Here is a 23,554-nt window from a genome sequence, read left to right as displayed (position 1 = left end):
ACTTTTTGTGTTTTGATTTGATGTAGTTTGAAAGAATTTCAGGGACCCTTGTTTTGTTTTCGAAGTAGTTTGAAAGAGTCTTGAGAATCCCATGTGTTTTGTTTTTGAAGTAGTTTGAAAGAATCTAGGAGACCATTTGCATGGATATCTACTTTAATTTTTTAAAGGTTCTAAAGGTTTCTAAGGTTCGCCTTTAAAGTACCCTATAGATTTCATGTAATTCCTATTCCTTAATTTAATGATAACAAATTCCTGAAAATTGAGGGTAGAGAGTATCTTGTTAACATAAAAAAAAATCTTCAACCTACCTAGATAATAGATTTAAGTAAGAAAAAACCAACACAACCTAAATTTATGTACTAAAAACACGTTTTCTGCATCTGTTCACAAAACTAGCACATTTGAAGGTTGTTCACTATACAAGTTTATAAATAAGTACATTAATTTTTTTGAATTACTTGATTTAATTCTTTAAAAAAAAATCTATTTAATTCAATGTTAGACGATCAAAAGTCATAAAATATATGAGTAACATTTTGTTATATCAGTATTCGCTGCAGTTTTTCATGCCATTTTCAGGTGGTCCTAAGAATCGGCAATGCCAAGGACCAACCTTTAGGGGCAATAGTTTTAGTTTTCGCAATTTGCAACTGAGTTTGCTTTAATGCCTTCTAATGAAGTTTATTATATTTATTATAAAGTAGTTTAAAAGAATCTCAGAGACCCTTTGTGTTTGGTTTTTGAAGTAGTTTGAAAGAATGTCGGAGATCCATTGTGTCTGGTTTTTAAGGTAGTTTAAAAGAATCTTGGGGATCCTTTTTGTTTTGTTTTTGAAGTAGTTTGAAAGAATCTCGGGGTTTCTTTTTTTTTGAAGTGGTTTTAAAGAATGACGGGGCTCCTTTTGTTTTGTTTTTGAAGTAGTATGAAAGAAACTTGGGGACTTCTTGTGTCTGGTTTTTGAGGTAGTTTGAAAGAATCTCGGAGACCCTTTTTGTTTTGTTTTTAAAGTTGTTTAAACAAATCTCGGGGGCTCTTTTTTGGTTTTTGAAGTGGTTTGAAAGAATCCCGGGGCTCATTTTGTTTTGTTTTTGAAGTAGTTTGAAAGAATCTCGCGGGCTTCTTGTGTCTGGTTTTTGAGCTACTTTAAAAGTCTCGGGGACTCTTTATGTTTTGTTTTTGAAGAGGTTTGAAAGAATCTCGGGGCTACGTTTGTTTTGTTTTTGAAGTCGTTTGAAACAATCTTGGGGACTTCGTATGTCTGTTTTCAAGGACTCCTATTTTTGTTTTTGAAGTAATTTGAAAGAATCTTGGGGCTACTTTTGTTTTATTTTTGAAGTAGTATGAAAGAATCTTGGGGACTTCTTGTGTCTGGTTTTTGAAGTAGTTTAAAAGAATCTCAACTACTCCTTGTGTTTGGTTTTTGGAGTTCTTTGAAAGAATCTGGGGGGGCTCCTATTTTTGTTTATGTAGTAGTTTGAAAGAATCTCGGGGCTCCTTGTGTTTTGTTTTTGAAGAGGTTTGAAAGAATCTCGGGGCTTCTTTTGTTTTGTTTTTGAAGAGGTTTTAAAGAATCTCGGGGCTCCTTTTGTTTTGTTTTTGAAGAGGTTTGAAAGAATCTCGGGGCTCCTTTCGGTTTTTTTTTTGAAGAAGCTTGAAGGAATCTCGGGGCTCTTTCTGTTTCGTTTTTGAAGAGGTTTTAAAGAATCTCGGGGCTCCTTTTGTTTTATTTTTGAAGAGGTTTGAAAGAATCTCGGAGCTCCTTTTGTTTTGTTTTTGAAGAGGTTTGAAAGAATCACGGGGCTCCTTTTGTTTTGTTTTTGAAGAGGTTTGAAAGAATCTCGGGGCTTCTTTTTATTTTGTTTTTGCAGAGATTTGAAAGAATCTCGGGGTTCCATTTTTTTTGTTTTTGAAGAGGTTTTAAAGAATCTCGGGACTGCGTTTATTTTTTTTTTTTTGAAGAGGTTTTAAAGAATCTCGGGGTGCTTTTGTTTTGTTTTTGAAGAGGTTTTAAAGAATCTCGGGGATGCTTTTATTTAGTTTTTGAAGAGATTTGAAAGAATCTCGGGGCTCCGTTTGTCTTGTTTTTGAAGAGGTTTTAAAGAATCTCGGGGCTCCGTTTGCTTTTTTTTTTTAATGAAGAGGTTTTAAAGAGTCTCTGGGTGCTTTTGTTTTGTTTTTGAAGAGGTTTTAAAGAATCTCGGGGCTCCTTTTGTTTTGTTTTTGAGAAGGTTTGAAAAAATCTCAGGGGCCGCTTTTGTTTTGTTTTTGAAGTAGTTTGAAAGAATCGCCGTAACCTATTTTGTTTTGTTTAAAATAGTTTGAAAGAATCTCGGGGCTCCTTGTGTTTTGTTTTTGAAGAGGTTTTAAAGAATCTCGGGGCTGCTTTTGTTTTGTTTTTGAAGAGGTTTGAAAGAATCTCGGGGCTCCTTTTGTTTCGTTTTTGAAGAGGTTTGAAAGAATCACGGGGCTCCTTTTGTTTTGTTTTTGAAGAGGTTTGAAAGAATCTCGGGGCTTCTTTTTATTTTGTTTTTGAAGAGATTTGAAAGAATCTCGGGGCTCCATTTGTCTTGTTTTTGAAGAAGTTTTAAAGAATCTCGGGGCTCCGTTTGCTTTTTTTTTGAAGAGGTTTTAAAGAATCTCGGGGTGCTTTTGTTTTGTTTTTGAAGAGGTTTTAAAGAATCTCGGAGTTCCTTTTGTTTTGTTTTTGAAAAGGTTTGAAAAAATGTCAGGGGCCGCTTTTGTTTTGTTTTTGAAGTAGTTTGAAAGAATCGCCGTAACCTGTTTTGTTTTGTTTAAAATAGTTTGAAAGAATCTCAAGGCTCCTTGTGTTTTGTTTTTGAAGAGGTTTGAAAGAATCTCGGGGCTCCCTTTGTTTTCGTTTTGAAGAGGTTTGAAAGAATCTCGGGGCTCCTTGTGTTTTGTTTTTGAAGAGGTTTTAAAGAATTTCGGGGTGCTTTTGTTTTGTTTTTGAAGAGGTTTTAAAGAATCTCGGAGTTCCTTTTGTTTTGTTTTTGAAAAGGTTTGAAAAAATCTCAGGGGCCGCTTTTGTTTTGTTTTTGAAGTAGTTTGAAAGAATCGCCGTGACCTATTTTGTTTTGTTTAAAATAGTTTGAAAAAATCTGCGGGATACTTTGTGTCTGGTTTTGAAAGTAGTTAGAATGAATCTCAGAAACTCCTTGTATCTGATTTTTGAAGTAGTTTAAAAGATTCTCAGGGACCCCTTTTGTTTTTGAAGTAGTTTGAAAGAATCTCAGGGACCCCTTGCGTCTGGTTTTTGAAGTAGTTGAAAAAATCTTGCAGATTCCTTGTCTTGTTTTTTCAGCATGTTATTTGAAAGAATCTCGGAGTTTTGTGATTTGGGAAAAATTTTAGACCAATGCCGGAAAAGTCGAAATTTTACTTGATTTAAAAATCTCTATATAAAATTTGTATTAAACAATGTCAACCTGTTATATCTAATAAACACATAAAAATAACTGTTCTGAAAAACGTTTACTCCCCATCGTGCGGAAGCGAATTATTCCGGTACAGGTAGCCTCGAGCCGTTCTAATTAAAGTCGACGTAAACCCGACGGTGGACTTTTTATTGAACATAGTCACCTGTGCTGACGCGCCATTAGCCTCGAACTTAATTTAGGGCATCGGCAAGAGCCCTAAAGAGAACCGTAAAGGAGAGGGTCTTCTCGTAATTCACTAATTGAAAGTTGTTATTGGCGTAATTGGCCCTCCCAGAACCCATCTTTAATAATCTGGCAGCCGATCGAGGGTCGAGACACCGGCAATTATTATTCTCTTCCGGAGCAGGTGGCGCGGCCGCGAAAACGCCGGATTACTCCGGGATGGCACTTGAAGAACAGGTGTTTGGCGGGTCCGGATTGCCGCGCTCATTTGCAATTTCCGGGGAGGAACGCGGATCGGACTAATTGGGGATAAATCAAGCGTAGGAGGGGCAATAAGCCGCAGAGACAATAGTCCGGCGTTAAAAATAGGAAACCTGAGTACGTTTTAAGTGATTTAGTGCTTTAGATAATTTTTGGAACGTACCTGCGCGGCGACGTGTCCGGCCTTCAGCCTGACCAGGTCCGTGTGGCTCCAGGCGCTGGTGGACCACGGGGAGACGTTCCGCAGATCCTCGTTGAACTTGAAGTTCTTCAGCTTGTTGTGGAGGAACTTGCGGATGTTCCACGGGAGGTCGTTATGACCGTCGATTAGAGGCACTTCTTGGAGCAATCGTGTGGCGAACTCCAAGCGTTCCTCGAAGGAGGCACTTGAGCTTATCTTTAAGGCGATAGGAACCCCGACCCCGGCCGCCGCCGCCAGCAGCAACACAGTCACGATTATCCACCAGTGGCGGGTCGAGAGCTCGATTCCTGCAAATAAAGCAACGCGTTCGTTAGCAAATCCAATTTACAAACGGAATTTTTACAGGTATAGAATTTCATAACGGGGGTAATTTGCGCCGCTGATAAAAAGACCATTACGCTGAGGGATGTTTTCCTTTCTCGTTTTTGATCGAAAATCCGGAGATACGTGGAGTGTACGCAGTAATGACTTACACTTGAGGAAGCTTTGTAACTTCGAGGCTGACCCTCCGGCCCATTCTAACCGCAGTAGGGAGCACGTCCATTATCCTGGTCGAAAAATAAGGAAAGCAAACACGAATTAACAATACCCGGAGGCTGGTTGATACATTCGTAATATTCCCAAACACCGGACCCTTGGTTAGGGATCGTTGCGAGCAAATATTCCCACAGATTGCAAACGAGATGGAGTTTTATTGATGGCGAATGGGACCGACCAGCAAGTGTCGGTGTCAAAATGCCGTTAATAATTGACGTTTATGATGTGTGGACAAACAGAACGCGGAGTCAATCAAATCGGACACGCACCGGGTTAATAAAACAGACGCTAATTAATGAGGTCTCGAATGAAACGAAGTCAAACCCTGGTGGATAGAAAAACATTTACGGCGTTAATTCGAAAAGTGGCCGCCACAATACTCCCTACCATAAAGTAAATGGAAGTTGCTGAACGATTTTTTGGTTTAGGTAGTTATTGTGTGAGAGTATGTCGTGCCTTAATTGCCTAATCGAACGCTTGCAGCTGCCGGTATTATTAATATCGAACCCAGCCACAGTTCCTGGGAGGCAACTCTAAATTCAAACTTAGCTTGTAATGATACCCTTGACCAAAACAGCGAGTTTATACCGTAATTCTACCCAAGCCGTATCTAAGAGACCTGTAATGTCGAAGATGTGGGACACATCTAGCATTACATAAATTACATACCGACAGTAATATTATTCCCGGACATAACCCATTATGGTCGATAATGCGGTGTTTACTATCCGTCAAGCTACTCTTCTTCGTGAAGGGTAGTAAACTTCAATTACTACTGTTTCACTAGCCTAAACAAATAACAAGAAAACAGACTCTTCGATCATAATTTATTTACGGTCGAGTTGAATTCATCCCACGTAGTCCGCAGCACGAGGATTTGTTAATTAATTATTCGAAAGCTCGATTATAAAATTCTTTTACTACCCATAAAAGTAGAAAGACACGCGTAAAACGAATAAGAACTTCAACTTTTTATTAGCTTTAAATTTCACAATTATCGTAAAATAAACTTAACTATTATCGCCCCCTATACGGATAATGAATAATAAAATTTACGCCGGTTAATTAATTAATACGTTTGTAGCGGAATTACTGGGCCCTGTATCGACTGAATTTTTGCTGCGCTACAAATCAAAAACCGCACTGAAATATTCACCGCGATGGCTATTGACTCGCGCTCATTAAATAAATTACGGTTTGGTCGACTGTGAGAATTGATTTGACGCGAACGAGGTGACGAGGCCGTGGAAATATAAATATACCTTCTTGAAAGGGGGACTGGACACGCATTAAAAATTTACACCCGCTGCACCTGCCATACGCACTAAAAACGAAATTAATTCTGCGGTTTTGGCGGGATTAATGTCACTGCTGTTTGAGCTACAGTCGCCTGGAAAATCCCGAAAATTCGGGAACATGTGTGCGCAGTCGTTTCGTTACATACATTGTCATTACTGATGGGCGATCTATTATGTGTGATGGCGAAGGGACAAATGTGTGGAAAATGGCATAGTGACGTGCGGTCGCCACAATACTCCCTGCTTAAAAGTAAAATAGTAAATGAGCATATGTTCTTAGCGCTTTCCGGGAAATCTCATTTTCGTTCATTGTGTCTCGTCTCGACATTAGTTTTTCATTTTTCTCCCTTCATGTTTCCGGGCTCCGGAATAACCCGATTCTGAGCTTAATTGGGCTAGCGCTCAAGACGAACAAGTGGACGTATCGTAATAAGTCCGTATTCCGCGTATAGCGCATATAAAGCGAGTTAATGAAGAGGAAAATTTCCCATTTGTTAGACGCCGAAAGCTTAAGCCCTCATAGGTACATAGTACTAAGCACACACATAAGACGTCTGAGTGTTTTTGTCTACGACTGTGTAATCATCTTACATTATTTATCAAACTAATTCGGGTACGTTTATTTCATTAATTAGTTTCAGTTAGTGAGGTTGTATCTTAACGCGAGGGCTCAATTCAAACTTCCCCTTTTCAGGGAGCCAGCGAGACTAGTTTAGTCATTGCTAAAGTTTGCCACCTATTAATTTGTAATCTACTTCACAACATTTAAGCCGGGAGAGGGAAAACGAGCGCCCGAGGAGTGATATTTTTCTTTTATTTACGCGTTGTGGTTTTCCGACTAAAAGTCAACACGACTTCCCACTCTGGCGTGGCCTGTTGATGCCCGGATTAAATGCTTCCGATTCCTATTCGAGACATATCTGGTTTGATTCCACTTTAAATTTGTTCGTGTTTTAGAGCGAAGTTACGCCGCCACTTAATCATCTCGGCACCAAAAAATCTCTCCCCCTACAAATTGGATAAAACTAATCACTGCCTTCCATCCATGTCTTCGGGGAGCCAATACAATTAAGTTATCGCGTAATCCAATATCTCGGCCCATATACCTTCCAGAAACGCCTTTTTAAGGCGGCAGCTCTGCGCCAAAATAAGCATCCCCAGGTTCTGCGTAGCTCGCGGCTCAATCTGGCGTGGTTTAAACCTTAGTTAATTTATAGGTTAAAATTCGGTCGCCGATTTTTGAGGTAAGCGTTGAGAGTCGTAATTTTTGTAAATGAAGTTGTAATTGGAAAGGCGTGGTGTGGTCAAGGGAGTCCAATTTCCACTAAATTGAATAAAACTAATCGCCCCATGTCCCGTGTCTTTGGGGATTTGATACTATTAAGTCGCCGCATAATCCAATATCCCGTACACTACAGGAAGTAGTTGTTTACAGTTCCTTCCTGGGTCCCGCCAGCACCCTCTAATCGGGCTGAGTTATTGAATGCCGCACCCCCTTCCTAACGCAATTAAAAAGTTGCGGCTTAATTGCTCACGAAACGTCGCCGTCCAGCGAAAAAAGCCCCTGTCATCTGAAAATCAGCCTTAAATCAAGGACGTCATCGGGCGGAAAATTATGGTGGCGCTTATTAAATATTTAGCGTTTTTTTCGGGCAGAGCGGAAATAATTTTGATTAAAAGTAATAATGGGATTACGGGATTTGGCGGGTGAAATATGGCGATAAAAAATTCAAAAGCGCAGCCGCAATTTTGGAAATCTTGTCGCCGCAAATCCGAAGACAAAAGGTCTGATCTCCCGATTGAATCACGTCAACGAGGCCATAAGATCCGCCATTCCGAAATGAAATACAACGTGCCCGTGCTAAAACGGAGACGAACACGATGAATCCCAAAGCTGAAATTAACCCAGACAATATTAACATATTTTATGGTCTGCCGGATTAATCCGGCTTTGGGTTTTCGGCCCAAATTACAAGACACGGAATATTTTAAATTCATTAAGGGGCTAATCTCGCCCGAAAAAATACACAACAAGACATAAACCGTGCATTAACGGACGCCATTCTGCGTCTGAGGCTGGGGGCGAACGTGTTCATGATGTAACACCTTTATTACATCACGACCCATTCGGGGTTAGTTTATAGTGAACGGGGCTTTAGCCTCCGCCAGCACATGCAAATGTCGCCCATAATTCCGGCGAGTCGATATCTGTGTCTGGGGACGTACCTCAGGAAAAGGGACCGTAATTGCCCTTGTTAATATACATGCGCCGGTATGCAACCAGCAATTCACCGAAGAGAGCTCGGGGCTTCCACTGATTGACCGACCGGTGAGTGTGGACATGTTATGTAATCAACAATCCAGAACGTCAGCGCTAAAGGCCTAATAGATCCATGATTTGTTTTACTATCTTCTGCCATTGCTTGCTACTGTGTGTTTTTTGTCTCCAGTCGGTTACTACTATCTTCTTTAGGTCTTCTACGTCTTTCTTCTATCCCAGTTTTGGTCTTCCTTTTCTTCTGTTTCCAATTACGGTGTATTTGTAGGTGCTTGTGTTTTCTTTCTTCTTTTTCTTCTTCTCCCGCTTGGTGGTTCTTCATCTCTTCTATTACGTTCTACTCTTTCTTCTTAAGTTTTGATGTTCTGTGTTCTTTCCTCCATGCTTCAACAACATGTTATGGTACGGTTTGTATACTGTTCTAAAATTCCAAAATTTCTGTTTTTACTAACAAAAACAGGTGCAGTATCTACTTATTTTGCGAAAAGGAGACGATTGGGTTAATGTTCCACATTCTAGAGTTTGTAGATCGAAGAAATTGGTTAAAAAACTTCAGAAATATCACTTTTCAAGCTTTTTTCAGTGTGAAAACATCGACGTTTCAAGATTCCTAGACTACGAAAAAAGTATTCTCCCGTTTCCGTCTGTCTGTCCTGTCTGTCTGTCTGTCTGCCTGGTGTCTGTCTGCCTGTATCCATTTTTATTAGACACGTAAACTCCGAAACTATATACATGTAATAATACCATGTAGATGGTTAAATGCTAACCAAAATTTTGCTAATTGTCCGCACCAACAATTTGATGAAGTCATTTCAACAAATAATCCTAATAGTGTGGTGTATGAATCCGCTTTGAGTTTTTCCCTAACAGTCCAAGTGTTTGAAAAAATATTATGCCCGGTATAATAATAGTTTACCATTAGCGTAAGGCATCCCGGTCGTGGTCTAGTGGTTATGAGTCAGGTATGCAGACCGGACGTCACGCGTTCGATTCCAAACTTGGCCGTTCGTTTTTTTTTCTTTTTTTCTTTACCCCACTTTCTCGAAAAAGTGAGAATACGCCCCTCTTTATTTAAAAATGTAAAACCTTCTCGGGGGCGCCAAATGTCTTTTTAAGATTCTGAAACTTTCTCGGGGCGCTCAAATCTTCTTTTTTAAAGAAGGCGAAACCTTGTCGGGGGCCCCAAATGTCTTTTTTTTTTAGAATATAGAAAATTGAAAAATTGAAAAATAGAAATTTTGAAGAACTGAAGAATCGAGGAAACAATGTAAAATTTAAAAAATTGAAAAACTAAAATATCGAAAAATTGAATTACTGAAAAGACAAAAAATCAAAAAACCGAGAAATCAAAAATCCAAAATTCAAAAATTGGAGAAGTTGAAAACTTGAAGAATTGAATGAATAATCGAAAAACTGAAAAATCGATAAATTGAAAAATTCCAAGAAATTGAAATATCAAAATATCGAGAAATCGAGAAATGGAAACGTCGCGTCGAGAAGTCGAAATCTCGAAAAATTAAAAAATTGAAACATTGAAAATCCCAAAACCAAAATATCAAAAAAATTGAAAAATGAAAGAAAAGTTTAAGAAAAATCGAAAAATCCCGAAACTGAAACATGGACTCTTGAAAAATGGAGAAATCCAAAAATTGAAAAATCGAAGTTGCAAAAACGAAAAATTGGGAAATCAAAAATCTAAAAATCGAAAATTGAAGAACTGAAACACTGAAAAATCGAAACATTGAAAAGTCGAGGTATCGGGAAATGGGAAAGTCAAAAAATCAATTACATAATTGAAAAATTCAAAATTTAGAAACGTCAAAAATCGAAAAATTGAAAAACTTAAATATCGAAAAGTTGAATATCTAGTCGAAAAATTAAAAAATCGTTAAACTGGGACATCGAAAAATTGAAAAATCAAGAAATCCAAAAGACAAAAGATCGAAAAATCGAAAACCTAAAAACCGAAAAATAGAAAAATTGAAAAACCGAGAAAAGTGGAGAAATCGATAAATGGGAAAGTCTTAGAATCAATTGATCTAGAAACTGACAAATCGAAAAATCGGAAATTCTGAATCGTCAAAAATTGCAAAATTTTAAAATGGAAACGCCGAAAAATCGAAAGACCGAGCATCAAACATTCGAAAAATTAAGATACTAAAAATAGAGAAATCCAGAGATTCAAAAAGTCCCAGAATTGAAAAAAATTGTTGAAAAATTGAAAAATCAAGAACTTGAAATCAGGAAATCTAAAAATCGAAAATTCGAAAAATTTCAAAAATCGGGTAACTAATATGTCAAAAAATCGAAAGATCAAAAATCATAAACTCGAAAAATGTTAATTACAAAAAGCCAAAAATTAAAAAAAAAATTCAAAATTCGAAAAATTGAAAAATAGAAATATTTAAGAATTGAAAAATAGAGAAATCGAAAAATCTAAAATTTAAGAAATTGACGAATTAAAATATGAAAATAAAGAAAGAAATGAAAAATTCAAAAATATAAAATGTAAAAAATGAAAAATTGAAAAATGAAAAGTTAAAAAATCAGAAAACCGAGAAATTGAAAATCCATAGTTTAAAAAATTGGAAAATCTAAAGTTTGAAAACCGAAAACTCAAAAATCGAAAAACTGAAAATTGAAACACTACAAAATCGAAACATTGAAAAGTCGAGAAATCGAGTACTGGGAAAGTCAAAAAATCAATTACTCAATCGAAAAATTAAAAATTTGGAAACATCAAAAATTGAAAAATTGCAAAATTCAAATATTTGTTTTATTCTTAGGTTAGTTAAGTTAATTATCAGTAGGTATACACTGTTAACTAACCGTTTGTACTGTTGTGCAATAAACTTATCTATCTATCTGTCTATCTAAATACCGAAAATTTGAATATTTAGTTGAAAAATTAAAAAATCGTTAAACTGGAACATGGAAAAATTGAAAAATCAACAAATCCAAAAGTCGAAAAATCGAAGAATCGAAAAATCAAAAACCTAGAAACCGAAAAATTTAAAAACCGAGAAAAGTTGAAAAATTGAGAAATCAGAAAATCAATTGATCGAGAAATAGAGAAATTGAAAAATTGAAAATTTAGAAACGTCAAAAATGGCAAAATTGAAAAATTGAAAAATTTTAAATTCGAAACGTCGAAAGATATATAATATACCCAAAAATTGAAAAATCTAGAGATTGAAAAGGTCTCAAAATTGAAATGTTGAAAAATTGAAAAATCGAAAACTTTTTCAAGTTTTTCAATCCGAAAATCTAAAAATCGAAAAGATGGAAAATTTCAAAAATTGAATAACCCAGATGGCAAAAAGTCGAAATATCAAAAATCGTAAACTCGAAAAAAGTTAAATATAAAAATTGAAAGCTTCAAAAATCAAAAAATTCAATATTCGAAAAATTGAAAAATAGAAGGTTAAACTGGAACATCGAAAAATTGGAAAATTAAAAAATCAAAAACTTAGAAACCGAAAAATTGAAGAAATAGAAAAACCGAAAAACCGAGAAATGTTGAGAAATCGAGAAATTGTAAAATCATAAAATCACTTGATCGAGAAATTGAAAATTCAGAAACGTCAAAAATTGCAAAACCGAAAAATTTAAAAACCGAAAAGACGAAGAATCGAAAGACCAAGCAATTGAAACATCAAAAATTCGAAAAATTAAAATACCCATAAATGGAGAAATCCAGAGATTCAAAAGGTTCCAGAATTGAAATGTTGAAAAATTAAGAAATCGAAAACTTGAAAAATCGGAAAATCTAAAAATTGAAAAGTCGAAAAATTTCAAAAATCGGATAACCAAGATGTCAAAAAATGGAGATATCAAAAATCGTAAACTCGAAAAATGTTAAAATGTGAAAAATCAAAAATGTCAAAATTCGAAAAATTGAAAAATAGAAATATTGAAGAACTGAAAAATCGAGAAATCGGAAAATATAAAATTTAAGAAATTGACGAGTTAAAATATCGAAGAAATGAAAAATTCAAAAATATAAAATGTAAAATTCGAGAAATCGTAAATCCAAATTTTTAAAAATTGGTAAATAAAAAATCTGAAAACCGAAAAGTGAAAAATCTAAAAAATGAAGAACTGAAACATTGAAAAGTCGAGTAATCGAGAAATGGGAAAGTTAAAAATTCAATTATATAATCGAAAAATTCAAAATTTAGAAACGTCAAAAACTGAAAAAACAAGAAATCCAAAAAATCAAAAACCTAGAAACCCGAAAATTGGAAAATAGAAAAATTGAAAACCGAGAAAAGTCGAGAAATCGAGAAATGGGAAAACCATAAAATCAGTTGAACGCGAAATTCAGAAATCGAAAAATTGCAAATTTGGAAACGTCAAAAAATGCCAAATTAAAAAATTGAAAAATCGAACATTCGAAAAATCGAAAGATCGAGCAAAAACTGAAAAATTCAGAGAATGAAAAAATGCAAAAATTGAAAAACTGAAAGATCAAAACATCAGAAAACCGAAAAATCGAACATCCAAATTTTAAAAAATTGGGAAATCAAAAATCTGAAAACCGAAAAGTCCAAAATCGAAAAATTGACGGATTGAAACACTAAAACATCGAAACATTGAAAAGTTGAGAAATCGAGAAATGGGAAATTAAAAAAATCAATTGCATAACCGAAAAATTAAAAATTTAGAAACGTCAAAAATTAAAAAATTAAAAAATTTAAGAAATTAAAAGTAGAAAACTTGAAAAATCGAAAGACCCAGCAATCGAAACATCAAAAATTCGAAAGATTAAAATACTCAAGAATTGAAAAGTCTAGAGATTGAAACGGTTCCAGAATTGAAATGTTGAAAAATGAGAAATAGAAAACCTGAAAAATCTGGAAATCTAAAAATCGAAAAGTCGAAAAATTTCAAAAATCGAATAACCAAGATGTCAAAAAATTGAAATATCGTAAACTCGAAAAATGTTAAATATAAAAAGTCAAAAATTTGAAAAATCGAAAATTTCAAAATTCGAAAAATTGAAAAATGGAAATATTGAAGAACAGATAAATGAAGAAATCGAAAATCTAAAATTTGTGACGAATTAAAATATCCAAGAAATGAAAAATTCAAAAATATCAAATATAAAAACTGAAACGTCAAAAAATCGGAAAACCGAAAAATTGAAAAATCATCAAATCCAATAGTCGAAAAATTGAAAAACTTGAAAAAATGAAAAATCCAGAAATTCAAAAGGTCCCAGAATTGAAATGTTGAAAAATTAAGAAACCGAAATCTTGAAAAATCGGGAAATCTAAAAATCGAAAAGTTCGGAAAATTTCAAAAGTTGAATAACCAAGATGTCAAAAAATCGTAAAATCGAAAATTTGTAAAATCAAAAATTTAAAAATTCGAAAAATTGTAAACAATAAGTACCGAAGAACTGAAAAACTGAGAAATCGAAAAATCTGAAATTTAAAAAATTGCAAAATTAAAATATCGAAAAATTGGAAAGCTGAAAAGTCAAAAAAACAAAGAACCGAGAAATTGAGAAACCAAAATTTAAAATATTGGAAAAATTGAAAAATAGGAAAATTGAAGAATCGAAAAACTGAAACATCATCGATAAATTGAAATATTCCAAGAAATTGAAAAATTTTGAGAAATCAAGAAATGGAAACGTTGAGATGTCGAAATGTTGAAAAATTGAAAAATCGAAGTACTGCAAAATCTAAATATCAAAAATCGTAAACTCGGAAAATGTTAAATATAAAAAGTAAAAAATTTGAAAAATCAAAAATGGAAATATTGAAAAACAGAAAAATTCAAAAATATAAAACGTAAAAACTGAAAAGTCAAAAAATCAGGAAACCGAGAAATCGTAAATCCAAATTTTAAAAAATTTAAAAATCAAGAAATCTTAAAGTCTAAAAATCGAAAAATCAAAATCCTAGAAACTGAAAAATTGAAAATTCAGAAAAGTCAAAAATTGCAAAATTGAGAAATTTAAAAATCCAAACCTCCAACAATCGAAAGACCGAGCAATCGAAACATCAAAAATTCGGAAAATTAATTCACCCAATAACTGAAAAATCCAGAGATTGAAAAGGTCCCAAAATTGAAATTTTGAAAAATTGAGAAATATAAAAAATCGTAAACTCGAAAAATGTTAAAAAAGTGAAAAATTTGAAAAAATCAAAAATGTCAAATTTCTAAAAATTGAAAAATAGAAATATTGAAGAACTGAAAAATTGAGAAATAGAAAAATCTAAAATTTAAACTTTGACGAATTAAAATATTGAAGAAATGAAAAATTCAAAAACATAAAATGTAAAATCTGAAAAGTCGAAAAAACAGGAAACCGAGAAATCGTAAATCCAAATTTTAAAAAATTGAGAAATACAAAATTTGAAAACCGAAAAGTGAAAAACCGAAAAAATGAAGAACTGAAACATTGAAAAGTGGAGTAATCGAGAAATGGGAAAGTTAAAAATTCATGTAATTGAATCGAGAAACTGGAAAATTGGAAACCCTTAGAAATGTCGAGAAATCGAGAAATGGGAAAACCATAAAATCAGTTGATCGAGAAATTGAGAAATCGAAAAATTGCAAATTCAGAAATGTCAAAAAATACTAAATTGAGAAATTTTAAAATTCAAAAATCGAAAATTCAAAAAATCCAAAGATCGAGCAATCGAAACATCAAAAAATCCAAAAATTAATGTACTCAAAAATTGAAAAATCCAGAAATTGAAAAGCTCCCAAAATTAAAATGTTGTAAACTTGAGAAATCGAAAATTTGAAAAATCGGGAAATCTAAAATTTAAATATTGACGAATTAAAATATTGAAGAAATGAAAAATTAAAAAATATAAAATGTAAAAATTGAAAAATTGGAAAAAACTGAAACGTCAAAAAATCGGAAATCCGAAAAATCGAGAATCCAAAATTTAAACAATTGGGAAATCAAAAATCTGAAATTGAAAAGTGAAAAATCGAGAAATTGAAGAATTGAAACATTGAAAAGTCGAGAAATGGGAAAGTTAAAATATCAATTACATAATCTAAAAATTCAAAATTTACAAACGTCAAAAATTGGAAAATTTAAATATCTAAAGATTGCATATCTAGTCGAAACATTAAAAAATTGTTACACTGGGATATCGAAAAATTGAAAAATCAAGAAATCCAAAAGTCGAAAAATCGAAAAATCAAAAAATCAAAAACATAAAAACCAAAAAATTGAAAAATTGCAAAATTTAAAAATTTAAAAATCAAAAATTCGAAAAATCGTAAGACCGTAACAATTGGGAAATCAAAAATCTGAAACTGAAAAGTGAAAAATCGAGTAACTGAAGAATCGAAACATCAAAAATTCGAAAAATTAATATACCCAAAAATTGAAAAATCCAGAAATTGAAAATCTCCCAAAATAAAAATGTTGAAAAATTGAATAATCGAAAATTTGAAAAATCGAAAAGTTGAAAAAACCAAGATGGCAAAAAATCGCAATATCAAAAATCGTAAACTCGAAACATGTTAAATATAAAAGTCAAAAATTTGAAAAAAACGAAAAATTCAAAAATATAAAATGTACAAATTGAAAAATTGAAAAAAACTGAAACGTCAAAAAATCGGAAACCCGAAAATCTAAAATTCAAAATTAAAAAAATTGGGAAATCAAAAATATGAAAACCGAAATGTGAAAAATCGAAAAATTGAAGAATTGAAACACTAAAAAATTGAAACATTGAAAAGTCGAGAAATCGAGAAATGGAAAAGTTAAAAAGCCAGTTAATCGAAAAATTGAGAAATGTACTAAGGTATTAAGTACCACCTAACTTTTGGGCTTTATATTGCAGAAAAATCACACATGTTACGTAACCAAAAAGAGAACTAATATAATATAACACAATTAATAGGTATATATGTGATGGTATGCAAGCAACGATCCCGAGTGTGAGCCCAGGCCCCATCGTGTTGTTTGGACAACCCCCTCGTCCCGTCTGCTGCATTAAAAATCGCGTGTCGTCGCACTAAGAGCCAGATTTAGCTCGACGCCGCCCCTAAATAAAATATGCAGTAATAAAGCCGAAGATTACAACACAAGTACAAAGTCGAATAAGCCGAAGCAAACACCAGAAAGCCCCAGCCGCCGCATACGAAACGGAAACGGCGGAAGAGCCCGTCGCTGCCTTATTCAGCTTTCCAAGTTAAAAATTACATTTGGATGTATCGTCTTTTCGTCTAATGAAAACCGCAACGTAGGTCGACGTCTGCAGGAACACAGGTTCGCTGATCATTTCTCCGGCCGAGACATCCGCGCTCGTGAATAATCCAACGAACCCATCCAGTTTGACACAAAGCAAGTCCCGTTTCAAATATTTACCATTCCGGGGTGCAATTTTATGAAATAAAACCATTTTTTGCGTAGGCGAGTCTGGATCCACACGTCCCGTTATTCAAATATGCAACGCCTCCGCTCTACATTTGTACACTTCAGTGTTTACGCATTGTTTGATAAGGAGAGATAAGGGAGAGCGGAGCGTCGTCTTCGCGAACAGAGAAACTTTGCAGGCAATTATTATCTCGACGGTTAACTGCTGAAAATTTGCATTAGCGAACGTTTGTGAAGTGGCGCGGGTTTGTTTGGAAATCGGCGTGATTAAAGAAAATAATGAGCCCGATATCGAACCAGCGGAAAGTTGAAAAAGGCAAAGGTGCAATCATTAACCTGGCCAGCGGAGTCGATTATCCGCTGCATTTACCCCTAGTTAGCTCGACACTGCAGCCACTATTGACTGATCAAAGCTCCCTTGAAACTAAAGAAAAATCCTAATGGGGTAGTTTTTATTTGAACTTTCCGCACATGTGTTTGTTTGGTAATTTTCGATTAGATACAGCGGAGTAACTCGTTCGTAGACGTTTTTCGGCCAAAACAAGACCTGGCTTTAATTAGCCCCAACGTCAAATTTACAAACGGTAAGTTACGAAGACAGCAAAGTTAAACAGAACGTTACAATATTAGACCTCCCGCCTGGGGCGGTCCGTAAAAAGCGGCGGCAAAGAAATCCAAATGAGAAAAAGAATTAAACAATAAATTTATAAACCGCTGGAAGAGCAACAAAGACGAAAGTCAAAGCTGGAGCTGCACAACGCCACTGCACGGCAAACACGAGGGCCGCTTTAACTTCGCCCTCTATTTACCTCAAGGGTGGAAATTATTACTTTGAAAAAAAAAGTAAATAAAATGTGGCTTATGATCCGCTGCTTTACAAAAAGCAGAACTGCAACATTGTGTTGAAAGTGTAGCTTCCTGGAGGAATTGGTTCACCTCTAAATTCTATTTGCGTCCATTTTCTTGCACAAATACGGGGTTTGATTTTCGTGTGCTAACAGTCTGTGGATGTTTCCTGGGGGAATTAGCCACCTAAAGCGTTTCAACTTCATGTGGTGGTTGTTTGTAGAGGTTTCCGGAAGATTTACGACATTTAAACTTTTTGTATTTAGAGTGTGTGGAAGTTTCCTGGGGGAATTGGGTACCTACTAGGTTTCACTTCATTGAGGTTCCTGTTAATGGAGGTTTAGTGCAAATTTGGAATTTCACCTCCTCATGGTTGTTTTTTGTTGAGGGTAGAAATAGACAATTACACCCCACTGTATAGGGTGGTTAGAAATCTAAATTCCAAAATTCAAAAAATTGGAAAAATAAAAAATCTGAAAATCGAAAAATCTAAAAATTGAAGAATTGAAACACTGAAAGTTAAAAAATCAGTTAATCGAAAAATTGAAAAATAGAAAAATAGAAAAACCGAGAAAAATCGTGAAATTGAAAAACGTCAAAAACTGCAAAATGGAAAAATTTACAAATCGAAAAATTGGAGAGTCAAAAAATTTAAAAATCGTAAAACTGAACTAAAAAAATTAAAAAATGTCAACACTGAAATATCACAAAATTGGGTAATCGAAAAACTGAAATTCCAGAAATTGAAAAATTGAAAAACCAAGAAATAAAAAAATCGAAAAATTGAAGAATAAAATAACTAGAAGATTCTAAAACTGGAAAATCAAAACCGAAAACTGAAAAAATCGAAAGATCGAGTAATCGAAACTTCAAAGAATCGAAAAATTAAAATACCCAAAAATTGAAAATTCCAGAGATTGAAAAGGTCCCAAAATTAAAATGTTGAAAAATTGAGAAAACGAAAACTTGAAAAATCTTAAAATTTAAAGATCGAAAAGTCGAACAATTTTAAAAATCGAATAACTAAGATGTCAAAAAATCGAAACATCGTAACAATCGTAAAATAGAAAAATGTTTAATACAAAAAATTGAAAATTTGAAAAATCAAAAATTTAAAAAATCGAAAATTGAAAAATATAAATATTGAAAAATGAAAATAGGTATTCAAAAATTGAAAAACTGAAAAGTCAAAAAATCAGAAAACCGAGAAATTCAAAATTTAAAAAATTGGAAAATTTGGAAAATTGAATAAAAAAACTGAAAAATTGATAAATTGAAAGATTTCAAGAAATTGGAACATCAAAACATGAGATCGAGAAACGGAAACGTTGAGAAGTCGAAATGTTGAAATATCAAAAATTCGAAAAATGGAAGAAAAATTTGAGGAAAATCGAAAAATCCTTAAACTAAGATGGAAAATTGAAGAATTGAGAGATGTCAAAAATTGAAAAACTAAAAAAAAGTTAAACTGGGACATTGAAAAGCTGAAAAAGCAAGAAATCCCAAAGTCGAAAAATGGGAAAATTGAAAATGAAAAACCTAGAAACCGAAAAATTGACAAAGTCGAGAGATCGAGAAATGGGAAAATCACAAAATCAATCAATTGATTAACAAATTGAGAGATTGAAAATTTGAATATTCAGAAACGTCAAAAATTGCAAAATTGAAAAATTTAAAAATCCAAAAATTGGAGACTTAAAAACTTGAAAATCTGTAAAACTGAAACAACGGAATAGAGAAATCAAAAAATTGAAAAATTCCAACACTGAAATATCGAAGAATTGGGTAATCGAGAAATTAAAAATCGAAAAACTGTAAAATTGGAAAACCGAAAAATTGAAAGATCGAGAAATTGAAGAATAAAATTACAAAAAATCTAAAACGGAAATATCGAAAAACTGAGAAGTCAAAAGTTGAAAAATCGAGAAATCGAAAAGCCGGAAAATCAAAAATTCCAATATTCAAAAATCAAAAAATGGAAAACTGAAAAATGGAGAAATCCAAAAACTGAAAAATCGAAGTCGCAAAATCGAAAAATTGGAAAATCAAAAATCTGAAAATCGAAAATTTAAAAATTGAAAAATTAAAGAATTGAAACACTGCAAGTTAAAAAATCAATTAATCGGAAAATTGAGAAATCGAAAAATAGAAAAATAGAAAAATAGAAAAACCGAGAAAAATCGAGAAGTTGAGAAATGCCAAAAACAGCAAAATGGAAAAATTTAAAAAGCTAAAAATTGGAGAGTCAAAAAATTGAAAAATCGTAAAACTGTACTAAAAAAATAAAAAAACGTCTACACTGAAATATCACAAAATTGGGTAATCGAAAAACTGAAAATCCGGAAATTGAAAAATTGAAAAACCAAGAAATAAAAAAATCGAGAAATTGAAGAATAAAATAACTAGAAAATTCTAAAACTGAAACATCAAAACCGAAAGTCGAAATCTTGAAAAATCGAAATATGTATTGCAAAATCGCCTAACCAAAATATCAAAAATTCGAAAAGTGGACGAAAAATTTGAGGAAAATCGAAAAATCCCTAAACTGAAAGATGGAAATTTGAAAAATGGGGAAATCCAAAGATTGAAAAATCGGGAAATCAAAAGTCTGATAATCGAAAATTGGAAAATATAAAAATTGAAGAATTGAGAAACGTCAGAAATTGAGAAACTAAAAAAATTAAATATCGAAAAAGTTAAACTGGTACATCGAAAAATTGAAAAAGCAAGAAATCCAAAAGTCGAAAAATCGGAAAATTGAAAATGAAAAACCTAGAAACCGAAAAATTGAAAAATTGAAAAAATGAAAAAATTCGAGAGATCGAGAAACGAGAAAATCATACACTCAATCAATTGATCGAGAAATTGAGAGATCAAAAAATTGAAAATTCAGAACCGTCAAATATTGCAAAATTGAAAAATAAAATCTAAAAATTGGAGATTCAAAAAATTGAAAATTCGTAAAACTGAAACAACGGAATAGAAAAATCGAAAAATAGAAAAATCCCAACACTGAAACATCGAAGAATTGGGTAATCGAGAAATTGAAAATCGAAAAACTGAATAATTGGAAAACCGAAAAATTGAAAGATCGAGAAATTGAAGAATAAAATTACAAAAAATCTAAAACGGAAATATCGAAAAATTGAGAATTCAAAAGTTGAAAAATCGAGAAATCGAAAAGCCGAAAAATCAAAACTTCCAAAATTCAAAAATCAGAAAATGGAAAATTGAAAAATGGAGAAATCCCAAGACTGAAAAATCGAAGTCGCAAAATCGAAAAATTGGAAAATCAAAAATCTGAAAATCGAAAATTGGAAAATTGAATAACTGAAGAATTGAAATACTGAAAAATTGAAACATTGAAAGGTTAGGAAACTGAGAAATGGGAATGTTAAAAAAAATCACTTTATCGAATTTCGATTTTCAGATTTTTGATTTCCCAATTTTTCGATTTTGCGACTTCGATTTTTCAATTTTAAAAATAAGTTTTTAATAATGATTTTTTAATAATAAAAATTAAAATATCGTAAAATTGAAAACTGGGAAAATGGAAACATCCAAAAAATCAAAAAAATAAAAATTTGAAAATCTAAAATTTAAAAATAGAAAAACTGAAAACCCAACAAATTGAAAAATCTCGAAAGTTTAAAAAATTGTAAAATTGAAAAAACTAAATATTGCGAAATTTCAAAACAACAAAAATTTAAAAATGGAAAAAAAATATAAAAAAGACCGAAAAATCTTGAAACTGAAACATGGAAAATTGAAAAATGGAGAAATTCAAAAATTGAAAATTCAAAGTCCCAAAATGGAAAAATTAGGAAATCAAACTACTGAAAATCGGTAATTGACAAATCGAAAAATTGAACACCTAGTCGAAAAATTAAAAAAAAGTTAAACTGGGACAACGAAAAGTTGAAAAAGCAAGAAATTCCAAAGTCGAAAAATCGGAAAATTGAAAATGAAAAACCTAGAAACCGAAAAATTGAAAAAAGTCGAGAGATCGAGAAATGGGATAATCATAAAATCAATCAATTGATCGACAAATTGAGAGATTGAAAATTTGAATATTCAGAAACGTCAAAAATTGCAAAATTGAAAAATTTTAAAATCCAAAAATTGGAGACTCAAAAACTTGAAAATATGTAAAACTGAAACAACGGAATAGAGAAATCAAAAAATTGAAAAATCCCAACACTGAAATATCGAAGAATTGGGTAATTGAGAAAATGAAAATCGAAAAACTGTAAAATTGGAAAACCGAAAAATTGAAAGATCGAGAAATTGAAGAATAAAATTACAAAAAATCTAAAACGGAAATATCGAAAAATTGAGAAGTCAAAAGTTGAAAAATCGAGAAATCGAAAAGCCGAAAAATCAAAAATTCCAAAATTGAGAAACCAAAAATGGAAAACTGAAAAATGGAGAAATCCAAGACTGAAAAATCGAAGTCGCAAAATCGAAAAATTGGAAAATCAAAAATCTGAAAATCGAAAATTGAAAAACTGAAGAATTGAAATACTGAAAAATCGAAACATTGAAAGGTTAAGAAATTGAGAAATGGGAATGTTAAAAAAATCACTTCATCGAATTTCGATTTTCAGATTTTTGATTTCCCAATTTTTCGATTTTGCGACTTCGATTTTTCAATTTTTGGATTTCTCCAAATTGACAAAATGGATTAATTGAGAAATCGGAAAACTGAAAATTCAGAAAACATTGAAAAATTAACATATCGTCAAATTGAAAACTGGGAAAATGGAAACATCCAAAAAATCAAAAAAATAAAAATTCGAAAATCTAAAATTTAAAAATAGAAAAACTGAAAACCCAACAAATTGAAAAATCGAATCAAGAAAATTTTAAAAATTGGAAAATTGAAAAATCTGAATATTGCGAAATTTCAAAACAAAAAAAAATCCAAAAATATAAGAGACCGAAAAATCTTAAAACTGAAACATGGAAAATTGAAAAATGGAGAAATTCAAAAATTGAAAATTCGAAGTCCCAGAATAGAAAATCGAAAATTGAGAAATCGAAAAATTAAAGAATTGGAACACTGAAAAATCGAATCATTGAAAAACCGAGAAAAGTCGAGAAATCGAAAAATGGGAAAATAAAAAAATAGATTAACTGAGAAATCGAAAAACTGAAAATTCAAAAACGTCAAAATTTGAAAAATTAAGAGATATTGAAAAAATCTAAAATTTACAATCGTAAAATTGAAAAATGGAGAAATTGAAACATCAAAAAATCAGAAAAATGAAAATTCGAAAATGTAAAATTTAAAAATCGGAAAAGCGAAAAATCAACAAATCGAGGAATCGAAACTCGAAAATTTAAAAAATTGGAAAATTGAAACAACGAAAAACAAAAAAGTAAAAAATCGAAAAACCGACAAATTGGAAAATCACAACATCCAAAAATTCGAAAACATCGAGAAATCGAAAAATCAGAAGATCGAAAAATTGATGAACCGAAATATGTAGACCAAAATCGAAAAGTTAAAAATAAAAAAAATGACAAATGAACAATGAAAGCATCGAAACATCCGAATCTCAATGAATAAAAATGAAAAATCGAAATATTTTAAGAAAGAAAAATTGGAAAAATCGAAAATTTAAAATTTCGGAAAATTGAAAAATTGAAAAAATTGGAAAACCGAGGAATTGAAAGATCGAAAAATTGAAGAATAAAATCATCAAAAAATTCTAAAACGGAAATATCGAAAATTAAGAAGTCAAAAGTTGTAAAATCGAGAAATCGAACATCTGAAAATCCAAAATTAAAGAGTCAAGAAATCGAGAAAAGGGAAAGTTAAAAAAAATCAATTAATCGAAAAATTGAATATTTAGATGAAAAATAAAAAAATCGCTAAACTGGGACAACAAAAATTTTAAAAATCAAAAAATCCAAAAGCCGAAAAATCGGAGTCGAAAAATGGAAAAATTGAAAAATCAAAAACCTAGAAACCGAACAATTGAATAAAATAACTAAAAAATTCTAAAACGGAAATATGGGAAAATTGAGAAGTCAAAAGTTGGTTTTTCAATTTTTCGTTTTTTAAATTTTGGATTTTTCAATGTTTCGACTGTTTTTAAACAAAAAACTAGTTGCATGATTTGTAAATAAAAGCATCTAGATAATAAC

At 32.2% G+C, this 23,554-nt stretch overlaps 1 protein-coding gene across 1 annotated transcript in view; it reads right to left on the bottom strand.

Annotated features, from left to right (window-relative positions):
- Nucleotides 1-23,554, bottom strand: part of LOC135136917 (dipeptidase 1-like) — a 385,862-nt gene that overhangs the window by 124,111 nt on the left and 238,197 nt on the right. The window contains exon 5 of the mRNA XM_064066396.1: nucleotides 4,045-4,370. Coding sequence (XP_063922466.1) covers nucleotides 4,045-4,370 — 326 coding nt within the window. The remainder of the gene's footprint in view (nucleotides 1-4,044; nucleotides 4,371-23,554) is intronic.

Source organism: Zophobas morio, unplaced genomic scaffold, assembly GCF_036711695.1.
Source record: "Zophobas morio isolate AGI-343-1 ecotype UQ-CSIRO unplaced genomic scaffold, CSIRO_AGI_Zmor_V1 ptg000028l, whole genome shotgun sequence".
In the NCBI taxonomy this organism is placed as follows: Eukaryota; Metazoa; Arthropoda; class Insecta; order Coleoptera; family Tenebrionidae; genus Zophobas; species Zophobas morio.
The sequence above is the reverse complement of the archived record's forward strand: the minus strand, read 5'-3'. Positions and strand labels throughout refer to the sequence as shown.